The sequence below is a fragment of the Pelobates fuscus genome, chromosome 8, assembly GCF_036172605.1.
Source record: "Pelobates fuscus isolate aPelFus1 chromosome 8, aPelFus1.pri, whole genome shotgun sequence".
Lineage (NCBI taxonomy): Eukaryota > Metazoa > Chordata > Amphibia > Anura > Pelobatidae > Pelobates > Pelobates fuscus.
The window spans coordinates 170769333-170785284 of record NC_086324.1 but is presented as its reverse complement, the minus strand read 5'-3'; the positions used below and the strand labels follow the sequence as shown (position 1 = coordinate 170785284).

Genomic DNA, 15952 nt, shown 5'->3' with positions numbered 1-15952 from the left:
GGGTTGGATTAGTTTAATGGAGCTTGGGGGCGGAGACAGGGAGTATAAAGAGCAGCCATTTTAGAATAGGGGCCATTTTAACCAGAGCCTTTCTTACCTGTAAATTGTCCCACCCACCCTCCCTTGGTTTAGCAGTTCCGTTTCAGTCACAGCGGCGGAACAGGGCATAGTAGAAATTGGAATTTGGCGTAGAGTTTGGACTGGACAGGCCGAGGTGTAGGCCTGATGGAATTAAGGACTGGTTGGTTCTAGCTCTTCGGTGGCGATGAACCTGTGGGTGTAGGGGTGTCTGAGGTACACCCCTACAGTTAACAATATGATGTGGGGCCTCTTTGGTAGGCCGTGTTTCAAGTGAATTGTTATTTGTTATATATTGTTCAATTGGTAGGGTCATTGTCAGGGGTACTGTGTGGGGGGTATAGTAATTTAATGTATAGTTGGACAATGACCCTAAATTATGTTAATTTATGATAATTTAATTAATAATTTAATTAATAAAAGCTGTGGACTTTATACTCCAACAGAATTAACTGTGTCCGTGTCTTATTCAGTTTAAGGTTATAGTGCATGACGAATATCGTCTGTACAAAGGTTTATATAAAAGTTTTAGCACATGCCGAATAACGTCTGTGCAAATGTCATGTGGCAGAGTGTTAAAATATCTCTTAAATTAGTTCCTTAATATTCTGTATGTTCAGCAGGAAGCACTGTGGTACGGCGTTAGCTGGAGATGTGGAAGAATCTCAAACAGAGTTGAATTGACTTGTTTCAGATATATTCATTTTGATAAGGATAGCAAATGAAGGAGCTATCCACTAGACACCAGAAAGAGTAAAATTAAGAAAAGGATTTTTCTTACATTTGATCTTTCAGCTGTTTAGTAGATAGCTCCCTAAATTGATATCCTATCCTTAAATCTGGCACTGCCATGTAAGGTAAGCAAATATAGGAGTTATCTACTAAACAGGCGAAAGATAAAAATTTAGAAAAAAGCTTTTCTTACTTTTGATCATTCAGCAGTTTGGCAGATAACTTTCTAAATTGGTACATTGTAAGCTAGTGATTGCGACCTTCATTCATTCCCTGATAGAGAATAATGGGTGTCCGAGTTTAAAAAATGAACAACGTTTTCAGAGGAATTTTGGTTTGTCCCAATCTGTATTTTCTGTGGGTGTGTCTCTCTCTCTCTCTCTCTCTCTCTCTCTCTCTCTCTCTCTCTCTCTCTCTCTCTCCCACTAGAGGTGTGTTAAGCCTGCTATGTAAGCACTGCAGTTCCTATAGGATGTTATTGTTCACATTCCCTGTTTAACCAGGGCCACTGCACACATTTCACTCACTGAGATAAAGTGATCTGGGTGTTTGTAATGTCTCTTTAAGTGTAGGTTCCTTCTACACCCGGGACTCAGTTTCACAGTTACACTGCGGCCTTGCCACAGCTAGGTTTTATGAGATTCACTCTATCCCATGTACAATGCTTGCTTTGTGACGGCCATCTATGGGTTTTGATCTGTGTCTGACCTCGCTGTGTTACCCTGCCCTTTCCTGTAGTTTACACTTGGCTTGTTTCTCGCCTTTTCCTGTAATTGGTTTGTTTCCTGGCTCCTGTTACATTGTGCTGAGAATCTTTATGTATCAGCGTAACAAGGTTTTGTGATTCTCTGCTGCCACATGCTGGAAACAAACTGCATTGCGGTGATTTAAAGGGACTTTCCTGATTCATATTACATACACATCTATCTGGGGTTTCAATTGTGCAATAATATATAGATTTTTGGGGATTACAACACCAATGTACACACAAGTAGGTAGACAACTTAGATTATATCAATCTCATGTTAAGAAATATCTGAGTTTGCTTTCTTGATTAGAGTTTACTGGCCTACACATTTGTTTCAAAACAATAAATAACTATAAAAAAATATAATGTTTTAAAGTAGAACTTAAAGAGGAACCATCATTCCTCTGGGTATTACATTATTAAATAAAACAACTAACCAATAACATTCATGTGATCCTCCACAGAGTGGAAGTGGATAAGCATGGAACAAACTTCTATAGTTACCTTCCCCCCCTGCATGGGGCTCAGCTGGTTAATTTAATGAATGCAAAATGGCTGCCAGCTAGTTTACTAATGTGCCGCAGAACATATTTTTTTCCGTTACTGCTAGGGGCACAAGGGACAGCTTGTTGTGGATCCCCATAAATTAAGGAGTACAAGGCAGTTGCCCCTTTTGCCCTGTGGTCAAGACTGGTCTGGGCAGGAGTGGAGCATGTGCAGTCAGTGCTCTCCCCTCCTCCCAGTCACCCGGAGACTGTACCCCACAATCCGGTGCGCCCTTGGCATCTAGAGGTCAAGCTGGCCCTGATGATGTACTAAACGGTGACTTCATTACATACCCATTGTACAGCGCTACGGAATGTGATGGCGCTATATAAATAATAAAATAATTATAATTATAATACTATATTACCCTGCAGTTCAGTCAGAGCGACCCCTGCCTGTTACAGTCAGGAGCCTATAGACTAAGCTGCTACATCATTTTCCCATATTGATGTTAATACTTTGTAATGGAGTGGCTACAATCAATTACAGTTTGCGCTACTGCTAAGTGGCTACATTTGCTACGTTAGCTTTGGGACTGGTTTGCAACAAAATCTCCACTGAGTCTCCATTAACTTATAGGTACATACTTCTACCAACAGGGGATGGCCTAATTCACCTGTTATTTCGTTTTATAAATGTGTGTGTTTTGTAATTTTCTAGGTGTACATATTTTATGAATGATTGATTTTGAACATTTAAAGACACACCCATGCCCAAACACTAAATAAATAAAAATCACTGTTTAGTAGATATACCTCCAATGAAAACATACATGTATTTAATTATGCATTTTCTTCATTAGGGGCTGTATCTAAAAACAGCTTGAAAAACATGCATTCATCTTGTCTGCTGCCTTTGCAATCGCAGAGCGTCCACTATTTATTTTTTACATTAATAATAACTTCATCGTAAGACACTGTAACAGCTGAGCACTGAACTAACAGAGTGAGTTAATTTATACTCTGTATTCTGTAATGATTCTGGGTGCTTGGTAGAAATGGAATGATGAAGGATATTTATTTACTTATAAAATATTTTACCAGGAAAGATACCTTGAGATTTCTCTCGTTTTCAAGTATGGGTCCACAAAACATTGCATTGATATGATGGATATGATAGGATATGATGCCTCCCGTACCGATGCAGATATCATTCTGTATAATAGAATCGTGCAACTGGCGATTTCTGACCACTGACGCAAAGGCACACACTTACGACATAATCAACGCACGGTTCACAACAATATCAGACAATGAACACAATTATACATTGCAAAAGAAACAGAACATCACATAAAAAAAGAGTTAACAAACATTATAAGTGATTTTCAATAATTTTATATAATGGTGTAATATCCAGAGAATTGACAGCTCCCATTTAATTAGACTTAAACATGTAATGGGTTTGGCGAACTCTGATTGCTAATTAATGATGTTTACAGTGCATTCTTGGGATATTCACTGTGATTCAGGCATCCAGCAATGCCAATGTGTGATTAAAGTGATACATATTCTCCCCCGGAGGCACCGTAGTGTTCAGAGTTTAATTTCATTATATTGCATCCTCTCTTGGGAAGCGTTAATGACAGAATCAGCCTTTGGACCTCAATGAAAGTAAAATCAATCTTATCTTTATGTCTGAGTCCTTTGATTGTATAGTTTGTCAATAATTAATTAGTATAGGCAAATCACTAGCTGCTAACATATAAAGCATTCTTTAAAATGTTTCTTTCTGTCCCTTTCAGTTTCGGCTCTGGATCGCAGTGTTCAGGTAAATGAAATACATTAGATATGTAGCGAGCATACTCTTGTATATATATATATATATATATATATATATATCTTAAACGTGTTAAATCTTTGGGATTTTTTGGCAAACAGTAATAAAGTTTAGGGGGGGGGAGTGGGGATCACCTTTATTAGATACATGTTGGTATGAAATTTCACAGTAAACTCACAAACTGGGAATTGTGGAGAATTGAGTATCCCAAGCTTTACATAAAATAATCAAATTAAAATAAACCTAATATTTGTTATTTGTTCATGTGAAATTAAAATAAATGCTTAAAAATGTTTTATTTTATTTTTAAATTGAAAAAAAAACTACTTAAAAATCTACCTTGAGATCCTTGGTAATAAATATCTATTGAAAATCTCTCTAAAAAAAAAAAAAAAATTAAAATAAACCTACAAAACCCTCCAATGCACTCATTTTTGCAGCTCAAACATTTTGTCCTAAACTTTGCAACTCCCTTGTCAACTCTCCACAGTCCTCAGTATAGTAAATATAAAAGTAAATGTCTTATGTATGTTTTAATTTTTTTACAAACTGTTCAATTAATATCTTACACTGAAATGGTCTATGTTTTTGGTATACTGTAAAATGATCTTATTAATAGCTTATCTTACAGTCATGTCTGGTTCCATGTCTCGCAGTATTGCAGTTTTGTTTATAATATAAAACAAGCTGATTATCTCATATTCTAAACCAGTTTGTGAGACTTGTGTTATTGGACGGACAGACAGCCATGAAGAATGGGATAAGTTGCTTGTTTGGTTGTTGTGTAGGAAATTGGTGAAATAATTGCATATTTTATGCCAGAGTAGCCAAGCTAAAAAAAATAACTGAGATGGAAAAATGTTTTCAATAATTTTTAACATAAAATTCCTTTCTGAATTCTCCTCAATTCATCATTTAGGGAATAAACCTGCCCTGCCCCATTACTCTCTCTCTCTCTCTCTCTCTCTCTCTCTCTCTCTCTCTCACTCACTCACTCTCTATCTATCTATCTATCTATCTATCTATCTATCTATCTATCTATCTATCTATTTATAAACACCATTTGATCCTCGCCCTTGGAGGTGTGTTTGGAGTGACCCACAGGTATTGTGTTGCCCCCCCCTTAAAAAAATCTTCTTTTAATATGTCCCCCTCATTCTGTCTTTTTTCTTTCACCTCCTTTTCTTCTCATGGACTTTGTCCCTCCCTACACATTATTACTTGGCTATCTATTTTGTTTTACTGTTATGAGTACAGGTCATCCTCTCCATGAGCAATGTCCCTCAGTTGGTATAAAATATCTGCATATTTAAAATTTGCTTTGGTGTAGAGGAGTATTAATACGTTGTGTATACACTAACGGAGTGTTTTGTTGGGTGGTGACTGTAGCACTTTACTCTGTGATAATGGTTACATGGTGGACAATACCAGCACCGTGTTAGATGCCAGACAGGCCTTTGTATCACTTTGTATTGTTCTCTGTTTGTACTGCAGGTCCATTTCAATAAACATTTATCAAAGTACAAAATCTCCTGGGTTACATGCGTTTTTCAAATATATATATATATATATACGTCTATATCTGTTTTCCATGATTAGAGCATTAAAACTGCATAAATAAAGAAAGCACTGTGTAGAAATTGCATAATTATATTTTATATCTTTTAAGGCTCCATCTTCTGAGCTAGTCACTGCACCATCATACCTTTAAAAGGTAAGTATTCAGAGATAATTTCTTACCACAATGACTACTTCAGTAACCGTGGTATTGTAGGAAATTGCATATTGAAGGCAAAAGTATCTAAGCTGGAAAAATATCTAAATTGGATAATTGGATAATCAATGTTTGGTTAATTCTTAATAAATCCCAGTTTAGAAAATAACCCTCGAAAGTGCACTTTGTAACTTCATCTGTACAGAAAAATCTAAGCAGAAAAAAATTAGATGTTAATGTATATTAATAAAAGCTAAACTTTAATTTAGAGATTTTCATGGCTCCATGTAACCCTTTGTAATTTTTATCAGATAAATGACCTTGCATGTGGGATGCTGAAAAAATCCTAAATTATTGATCACTTGTATTGATTGCTAGCTGATGAGATACTGTTTCACATGGATTGATTGATTAATGGCAAGATTCTGTGCTAGAGCAGTATCTATTTTTGCCTACTTGTTTTTGTTGACACTGAGAAAGGTTGATCTTTCAATTTGTTTCCATTCACTTTCAGACTGTAAAACCCAGAAATGATGGATCCTGCTATGGCGGCAGCTTGGACAGTTAATAGATTAAAATGGAAATTGATTGAGGTCTTTGAAGAGGGTACAAACGATTTGTTGGATGAGCTCAGCTCTCTTCATGCAATAACTATAGACGAGTACATCCGTATATGCACGTTTGAAAACCCAGTAGAGAGGACGGAGGAAGTGCTTAATCTAATACTCGAAAAAGGAGAACCCGTCTGCAATGAATTCCTCAACCACTTGGAGAACATAATACCCCGATTTCCTAAATTACCCAGTCTTTCAAGATTCTTCCCAGAGAGTAAGTGATCAATATAAACCAGAATATTTTGTATCATTGCAGCATACCAGTGGTTTCCTGAACACCTGGTTGTTCTGTTTGATCCTGTCTTCTAAACAGAATCCAGATCTTTGTCTTCTAATCACTGAGATGCATGGAATCTCACAGATTATGGTTTCAGTTACAATATTATAGGGACACTATAGTCACCAGAACAACTACAGCTTATTGAATTTGTTCTGGTGAGTAGAATCGTTACCTTCAGGCTTCTTGCTGTAAACACTGTCTTTTCAGAGAAAATGCAGTGTTTACATTACAGCCTAGTGATAACTTCACTGGCCACTCCTCAGATGGCTGTTAGAGATCCTTCCTGGGTCATGGCTGCCTAAAATGCATCCAAACATTCAGTATCTCCTCCCTCTGCATGCAGACACTGAACTTTCCTCATAGAGATTCATTGATTCAATTCATCTCTATGAGGAGATGCTGATTGGCCGGGGCTGTGTTTGAATCATGCTGGCTCTGCCTCTGATCTGCCTCTTTGTCAGTCTCAGCCAATCCTATGGGGAAGCATTGTGATTGGATCAGGTTACCACTTCTGAGGATGTCAGCAGACTGCTTGGTTTTTTTTAGGCAAACAGCATGCAGAGTTACAGTTTCAGGCTTGCATACAGTAAGATGTTGCTATATTTATGGAGGTATGAGGGGCACAGGGGGGCTAGATGGTGGTGTTAAAACTATAGGGTCAGGAATACATGTTTGTATTCCTGACCCTATAGTGATCCTTTAACAAGAAACCAATGTCTTTGGGCAGCTTTCCAGAAAGATATTAATTTAAAAAAATGGTATCCCTTGAACCTCCTTGAGATCTTGAGTTTAAACAAGCAAAAAAAAGAGAGTGCAGCATGTAATCTTCTCCATTACTATGTTATACAAATAAACTCTAATATAAGGAAGACGCAAACAATAAAATAAAATACAATGAAATGCCACGTCTAAATGACCATATTCTCTCAATTGGATAAGCTCTCTTCCCATTTACAGTATACTCCATTTACTGTATATTTAAATAAGAGGGGCAGCAGGGGAAGAAATGCAAAGAGGAAGAAAGCTTGTCACAGAAGATTGCATCTGTTCCCTGCGTCCCTCTTATGGTTCATATACAGTGAATGGGGATATTTGAAAGGGAAAGAAGTGGTAGCATTTCATTGTATTTTATTGTCCACATTTTCCTCGTATAAGTTTTATTTAATGATTAGAGATGTCCCGAACAGTTCGCCGGGAACTGTTCGCTAGCGAACATAGCTTGTTCGCGGTCGCCGCGGCGACCGAACGTATGCGATGTTCGGTTCGCCCCCTATTCGTCATGGAGGTGGGAGGGTCTGGGAGGGAGGGTCTGCTGCTGATTGGCTGGAATGTGTCTGCTGACTGTGAGGTACAGGGTCAAAGTTTACTCAATGATGACGAATAGGGGGCGGACCGAACATCGCATATGTTCGCCCGCCGCGGCGACCGCGAACAAGCTATGTTCGCCGGCGAACTGTTCGGGACATCTCTATTAATGATACCTAGTACTGGAAATATTATTTTTTAGAGCAGCCCCCATAATCTTTATACCTTTATCCATCATTGAATAGTTTTTTGGAAGGTTTTTGGTTTTATAATTGCTATCAGGGGAGGCTTTTGCTGCTTTTTCTATATTTTTATTACCTGTCTTTTTTTTTTTTTACCTATTATTGATTGCACACTGAAAACAAGTTATATTTCCTCGATAGCACTGCAAGCAACTTCCAACCTCACGTTTTTCTTTATTGACTTCACTGCAAACAACTTATTTTACTTTTTTCTTTAACTTTGTTTAAAGCAATACAAACAATCTTTTGTCGCAGCGCTGAAGATGAAGTGGGCATCACCCTACTGTTAGCCTTTGTCCTACTCTCCTGACACCATCTTGTCTATTTATATCAGAGAAATCGTGCTATCTAAACCACAGAAAGGGCTTTCCAAATGATTGTTTTTTTTATCTGTACTGTTGGTATAAAGTGTTGGGGAGAGAAGCAACTTGGCTTGTTCTCATTCTCCAAAGGTGAAAAAGACAATGTTGTATATTGTTCCTTTGTGCCATTCTATCCTCGGTTTCCTGGTGTCTATGATATGCTGGCTTCCTGACTTAATCCTGTTTGTAAACTTCTCCATCTGCTGTGTTGACCTATCCATCATGTTTAGGTGGTTTCTCTCTTTACTAGCCTGCACTCACAACATCCAGTTTATCAAATTACTTCTTAAAATAACGAAAATAGAATGTTTGTTATCTTCAAGCAAACTAGAAACCTCTCTGACTCCCTGCAAACATACTAGCTGTGTGCACTAAGTCTTCTAATACAAATTATTTTTTCCCCTGAACAGACTCAATATCCCAACAAGAGAATCTTGTCAGTATCTCCAAGAGGCATGCGAGTCACCAAGGCTTGGGTAGAAAATCTTATATAAAATTAACAGTCTGCATGTATTGTGGTCCCTGGAGAGGACAACAGGTGTTGCACATTTGTAGTTTCCATCACTGGTGGAATGTTTTTGCACAATTGCTTGGCCGAACACAATGGTTTTTACCGGAAGACTAAGGAGTTTCTTGTAACAGCCTCCTCGATTCTGGGTCTGATCACAAGTTAAACATGGCTCCCGTATATCCTTTCCTGTCTTACCCTTAACTTAGCTTTAAAGACATTAATTTGTTCAGCATTTCCATCATATTGGTGTCACCCTAAGTCTGATTTCACAACCTTCTTATAAGTTAGAACACATTGAACAATTGTCAATAAATAGCAATATGTCACTAATATGGTTTATAGTACTAATACACACTGGGTTGCAAATTGGGTGGTTTTAGTCTTTATGTTGTGGTCTGTGGTTTTGCACACTATACAGGTGTTACATTTAAAAAAAACCTTTTGAGTTGGATAAAAAGGTGGAATTTTTATTTGTGTGGTTGTTGGTGTAGTTTTTGGTGAGGATAGTTTTAAAATTGGGAGCACCTCTAAAAACTATGCTTGGCTTATCAGGGATAAGTTATTTTAAAATATCATCTTGTTTTAAAATGTGCCAGTGCTTATTAATAATTGTTTTAATATTTGTGCTTTTATTATTAAAATTTAAAATAATAGGCATAAAAGGGGAATCTTCTGTTTTTTTTTTGTTTTATATTCTAAAAGTTCCCTTCTGTCTTTTTTGGTGACTATTTCCAGAGTTTTGTTTAGGTAGGATTACCATAGATCTCTTCTTCCTGCATATCAACCCTCATATCAGACGTATTTGCACCATTATTTCTTTCTTTCTTTACATACGGATCCTGAAAAGCCATCTTCACGTGACCCTTAGAGAGAATACCCCTCCACATAGGCCGTCGGTGCCCCACCAGGCCCTACTAAAGACTTTGTTTTGGCACCACCTACACTTTGGACTTTGTTAATTCTTTAGCTGCACCTTAGTCAGCTTTGGTGCAACCTTCTTCTGTTTTGTCTTGTGTTTTACCTTTGTTCATAGGGCTTAGAGGGAACCCTATTTTAGGTTGCTGCCTCCTACTTTACCTATTTATAGGATTGGATTAATTTAGCGCTGTTTCCTTCTTTTGTACATTTCAATTTGATACCAAGGAACACTTGGTATCTTTTGATATCTGTGGGTCCACTTTGTTAGCTGGGGCCACAGTTAGTTATGTACTTACTATGGCCTCAATTTAATATTTTTAGATAAGCTCTTTAAATAATTTATTACTTCTTGATACACTTTTAAAATTATTTTGTAATAAAAAAACAAAACATTATATATGTCATTTTTTAATACATGGGAAAGTTTATCCAAGGATATTAAATTGAGGCCTATATCTGGAGATAGCTACCTGTTGGTTACCTCTTTTCTCTGACTTGTATCAAGAACCTCTAGCTTTATATAAAAATAATAATACAATTATTATTTTTCTTTTTGTTTAGCTAAAAAAAAAGTTTTTGATGAACTGCTGATGCAACTTAGCATGGAAGGCATGGAATGGAATCAACATATAAAGTTCCCACTTAAGAATATATTAGAGATTGCGAAAAACAATTTGATGAGCATTGACATTGAAAAAATACAAGACATTCCATGGCATTTTCTAAGGAAACTCATGGCTCTCAACAGAACTGCCAGGAACACGTATTGGAAGAAAACAACATTGAATCAGGGTTCAAGTGAAGATGAAGACATAAATGAAATTTATGGAATTGAGATTAAAAATGACACATTATATTTTCTTCACCCTATGGATGTCCTGTGTGTTCTCCTGCATTGTTCAGATATTTTTTTGCAACAGGAAATTGTGTCAAAAATGGCAATGTGTCAGTTTGCCGTTCCTCTACTACTCCCAGCTGATGATGGTTCAAACTGCACCTTCATGCTATGGGCAATGAGAAATATTGTGAAGAGGTGGAGACCTCACTCATCAGTAGACAGTAAAGGATTTATGGAGGAAAATGTGGTGAGTGAAGCCATGCCAATTTTGTCTTTTGTGAAGATCGGCAAAACCAAGTTATCCAAATCTAAAATCCTGAATCAGGTTCTCAGCCCACCTCAGCAATATCATGATTTTTTCATACACAACAACATGGAAGGAGGGAATAATACGAGAAAAATATCAGATGGACTAGTGGAAATGTCCTGGTATTTTCCTTCTGGGAGTGAAAGATCTGACATTTTCCCAGAGCCGATTGCAGTGACCAATCTACGAGGAGACATGGAGTCTAACTGGACACAGTTCAGCTTCTTAACCCGAGTCTCATCAGCTGTGTTTATATTTACAAACACAATCTGTGAGAGAGAAATTCGACTGTTGTCAAAGTGTATTAAACCAGAGCTAAAGTACTACTTAATTATCACTCTAAGCTCTGAGAAAGATGTAAACGATGAGATAATTCAGAATCTGCAAAAATGTAAGTCTCTGCTTAAATTTGGAAAAAATAATATAATATTAAAAAAAATAAAAGAAAATGATGCAATCCTGGTTAAAAAAATTCAAAATGCTATTAGGTCTTTTATAAAAGATTCTCCAAGAATGGTTATCCAAAATATGACAAAGTGTACAAATAACTTTGGTATTTGTATAGATGAAGGTTATAGAGAATGGTATATTCAAAAAAACCTCTCCACGGACATAACTCAGGAGATAAAAGATGTGGTTCAGTATAAAAAGGAAACAATGAGTCTGCAGGGAGATCTGTGGAAACAAATATCTAAAATAGAAAAAGAACTGTGTAGAATGAAAAACCAAGAAGGAAAAGATGCAGAACAATATCAGTGTGATTTGAAAAATCAACTCACATCACTACATAAGAGGCAATATGAAAAACATCTTCCCAGTGGTATACAGTTGTTTATTGATGGCATAACAGATTTAACCCAGGCAGAGAAACATCACTTTTTGAAGCTGCTGGAATTTGACCTTGATAAAATTGCTAGGATTAACCTGTCAACCTTACAGGCTGAATACATGAACAAATGTAAAGATCCATTAAAAAATCTGGAAGAACTAAAAGAGATTGATAAAAAAATATCAGATAGCTCTTTGCGAATTGAGCATTTTCTGCGTGAGATGGGGCAGTTTTATGAAGCTGAATGCTCCATGTACAGAAGAAAGCAAATTCAGAAAGATCAGAGAAAATATACCAGACTCCCGGGAATAGCTGCTGATCTCCTGCTGGATGGGTTACCATTGGAGCTGATTGATGGAGATGCCTCCAACATCCCCCTGCAGTGGATAACTGATGTCCTGACTGAGCTGGACACCAAGACAGGAGGACAATGCAGAATGAGAGTAATCACTGTGCTGGGAATTCAGAGTACGGGGAAATCCACCCTTCTGAACACCATGTTTGGGTTGCAGTTCCCGGTGGCCAGTGGACGATGCACACGAGGGGCTTTCATGACATTTATCAAAGTAGAAAATGACTTTCAGGTAGAGCTGGGCTGTGAGTTTATTCTAGTTATTGATACAGAAGGTCTGAAAGCTCCAGAATTGGCTTTTCTGGAAGACAGTTATGAACATGATAATGAGCTAGCAACGCTAGTGGTCGGGTTGAGTGATATCACCATAATTAACATGTCCATGGAGAACACGGCAGAAATAAAAGATATTCTGCAGATTGTGGTCCATGCTATTCTCAGACTAAAACACATAGGAAAGAAACCTAATTGCCAGTTTGTTCACCAGAATGTGAGTGATGTATCTACTCACGAGAAGAACATGAGAGCCAGAAAGAAACTCCTGGACCAGTTGGATGAAATTACTAATATTGCAGCAAAGATAGAAAAAAAATATGAAATCACAAGATTCAATGATGTGATAGAATATAACATTGAGAAAGACAACTGGTATATTCCTGGTTTGTGGCTTGGAATCCCACCTATGGCTCCAGTAAACTCTGGCTATAGTGAGAAGATTTCTGAATTGAAACAGTACTTACTAGACTTAGTGAAAATGTTCAAGTCGGTAAATACTCCTCTCCAAATTCGTGAGTTCATTATATGGATAAAGAGTTTGTGGAACGCAGTAAAACATGAGAAATTTCTTTTTAGTTTTAGAAACAGTCTAGTGACTGAAGCTTATTACAAATTGTGTGTTCAGTTCTCAGAGTGGGAATGGAACTTTACCAAATATGTTCACAGCTGGGTCATTACAAAAGAGACATTAATTATGAATCAGCCAGCAGATAAATCACAGACAGAAACCTGCGTGGATTACAGAAAAGAGCTAGAGGAGATACTGTGTGAGAACGAAAACAAAATGTTAGTTTCTCTAAAAAAATATTTTGAGGATAAATCTGAAAATGTGAATCTTATAGAAAAATACTTTCATGATTTCACTAGAAGTATAGAATCCCTAAAAAAGGAACTGGAACTAAATGCAATTAAGAAATGTAATGAAGCTTTCAACATACAAGAAGTGAAATTTAAGATTCAATGCCTTCAGGAAAATTCCATGAAAATGATCGAAAGCAATGTTATAAATCTCTTGGAAGACTGCAGAAAAGCAAACAGTCCACTTAACAAAACACAACTGGAAGAAAAATTTAACTCAATGTGGGAAAGAATCATCTCAGATTTGCAGTTCGAAGCTTTGAAATCACACAATATAAGTCAGTCTATTGTAGAACAACTACATAAAAGTATGAGGCACAAAGAAACTAATGCACAAAAACTACTCATTCTGAACAATTTAGATGAATATGGACACAATACTTTTGAGATGGATAAAAAGTATTTGGACCTTTGTGAACTTTCTTCGCTAGAATGCAACATGTCTTACATCCATCAAGATTGCTTTGATAAAACAGCTCAGCTCGCTAACTTTCTAATAGACACATGTGACAAATATGTTGAAGAGAAAATCAGTATGAGATCTGGCTACTATGACATCTACTGCCAGGAACTGTTGCGCTTGATCGATGACAAACTTGAGAACAAGGATGTTAAAAAGTATTGTTTTAATTCACTTTTTGAAGTAGATATTAAGCTTTTCATTTTAGGACGAGCTGCAAGGGCATTCCAGGAGATGCACGAAACATTTCTCCTTGAGAACGACCCAAAGATCTGCCTGGAAAATCTAAAACCAAAGTATTTTTCAACTTTTGTAAGTATTTACGAAGAAAAAGACCAAAGTCACCACATGGCTAAAAAATTGTGTGAACTCTGTCTGAAGCCGGCTTTAACTCAATATATTTACAAACATCTTGGGAAGGAAATTGTGGATGATTGTATAAACAGTTTGGATTCTATTATATTTAAGAATCGACCCCTTTTCCATGTTACTGTACTGGAAAATCTGTTAGAGAAAGAAATATTTGAGGAATATGTTAACTATATCAACTCATATGAGAGCTTTTTGAAAAACTGGGTATTAAAATACATTTCAGATAAATATAGAAAATCTCCAGGTCTGCAAATGTTACAATCAAACTTACTGTCTTCTGTGGTTGAGAGAATCAAAGATGTTCTCAAAAAAGAAAAATGCACGGATAGTCCAAAAATGTCAAATATCTTGGAAAATATTTGTGAAGAGTTAAAATCTGAATTGGTAATTCCACAGAATCAAATGCATATGATTGGTTTTGGGGACAATACAAATATTGAGCGGTTTTCTGCTGACATTGAGACTTTTCTTTCAGAAACTGAAAACCAAATACAAGTAGAAATGTCATCATTGAGCGTTGAGTTCATCATCGCCAAGGTGACATTGAATCCAGTGGATGAACTGCTGAAGAAGGTGATCGGATGTGGGAAGCAGTGTCCGTTCTGTAAAGCCCCCTGTGAGGCCGGAGGTGTTGGTCATACAGAACACTTTGCATCCATTCACAGACCTAAAAGTTTAGGAGGATATAAAAAGACTTGGGAAGAAGACTGCAGTTTAGTGACAGAAATGTGCTCAATGTCTGGGAGGACATTTAGAAACCAGGACACAGACTGGAAAGATCACTCATACAAGGAATATCGCACAATTTACCCAGACTGGTCCATCCAGCCTGATCCCAGCATTGAGTCCACTGATTACTGGAAATACATTTTCGCAAAGTTTAATGAGCAGTTTGCAGAAGAATATAAAGCCAAACCGGCTGAACTGTCGGAGCAATGGAAACAGATAGACAAAGAACAAGCTCTGAGAAGCCTGAAAGAAGCTTTTAATATAAAACAATAGCATCAACAGTAAGTGGGGCCACATTGTACAACTTGGTGAATGTATTTTAATAGGAAGTAAATTTACCCTGTGAAAACACAGTTTTTCAGTATTCTTCCCTACAGCGATTATGAAAGAATTGTTATGTGGTCCAAAGTTTATCATTGAGCCATTGAAATAAACTGACCAAATGCAAAGCACGCAGGAATGAAGAAAACATCTACATTGAAGAAAGAAAACTCTTTGGCTTGGAACACAATGATTTGGGCACACAAAAACCCTCTTCTCAAAAGGCATTCCAGCATTTACATTTGATTATGTAGCACAAATGGAAAGCTGGAAATTGTTGTTTAGTGCCTTTGGGCCTCACTCCACACACCCAGAACCAAACAATAGTGAATCTTTCCATTTTTCAACTCCCTGAAACTTTCAGATACTGTCTGAAGTTTGAAGATACTCCACCTCATTTATTCTAACATTGTTATCATATTATGAGTTGTTACTACAGCATTGTTACCATTTATACAATTTATACCTGTAGTTTGCCCCTGACATTTTCTGTGCATGCTGTTTTGTTATCATTGACTTTGAATGCATTCACCAATATTTCATGTACACAAATGTATTAATATTTTGGGTGAAAGAATTTGGTTGGTAAACTTTTCAATTGTATACAACAGATGTTTACTTTACACCCCAGCCCCTCCCCCCCCCCCCAATCCATCCTCTGCTCCTCCTAGCCTTAAATATAACTGTTTCATTTCCACCATGTTTCTTTAGTCCTCACTTCACACTCCCCGAACCAACAATACGGAATCTCTTAATTTTTCCCTAAGAACTCTCATGCAGG

General features: G+C 37.0%; 1 protein-coding gene across 1 annotated transcript; it reads left to right on the top strand.

Annotated features, from left to right (window-relative positions):
* Nucleotides 1–5547: 5547 nt before the first annotated feature.
* LOC134571011 (interferon-induced very large GTPase 1-like) lies at nucleotides 5548–15199 on the top strand. The gene is made up of 3 exons (XM_063429044.1): nucleotides 5548–5597; nucleotides 6112–6425; nucleotides 10391–15199. Exons 2-3 carry the CDS (start codon nucleotides 6128–6130, stop codon nucleotides 15121–15123), a joined length of 5031 nt encoding a protein of 1676 aa, XP_063285114.1. The 5' UTR covers nucleotides 5548–5597; nucleotides 6112–6127; the 3' UTR covers nucleotides 15124–15199.
* The last annotated feature ends 753 nt before the right edge of the window (nucleotides 15200–15952 follow it).

Bases quoted from the DNA above. Each gene is read 5' to 3' on its own strand.
- LOC134571011 (XM_063429044.1), top strand. From the start codon at position 6,128: ATGATGGATCCTGCTATGGCGGCAGCTTGGACAGTTAATAGATTAAAA. The intron at 6,426-10,390 runs GTAAGTGATCAA...CTTTTTGTTTAG, and splicing joins TTCAAGATTCTTCCCAGAGA to CTAAAAAAAAAGTTTTTGAT.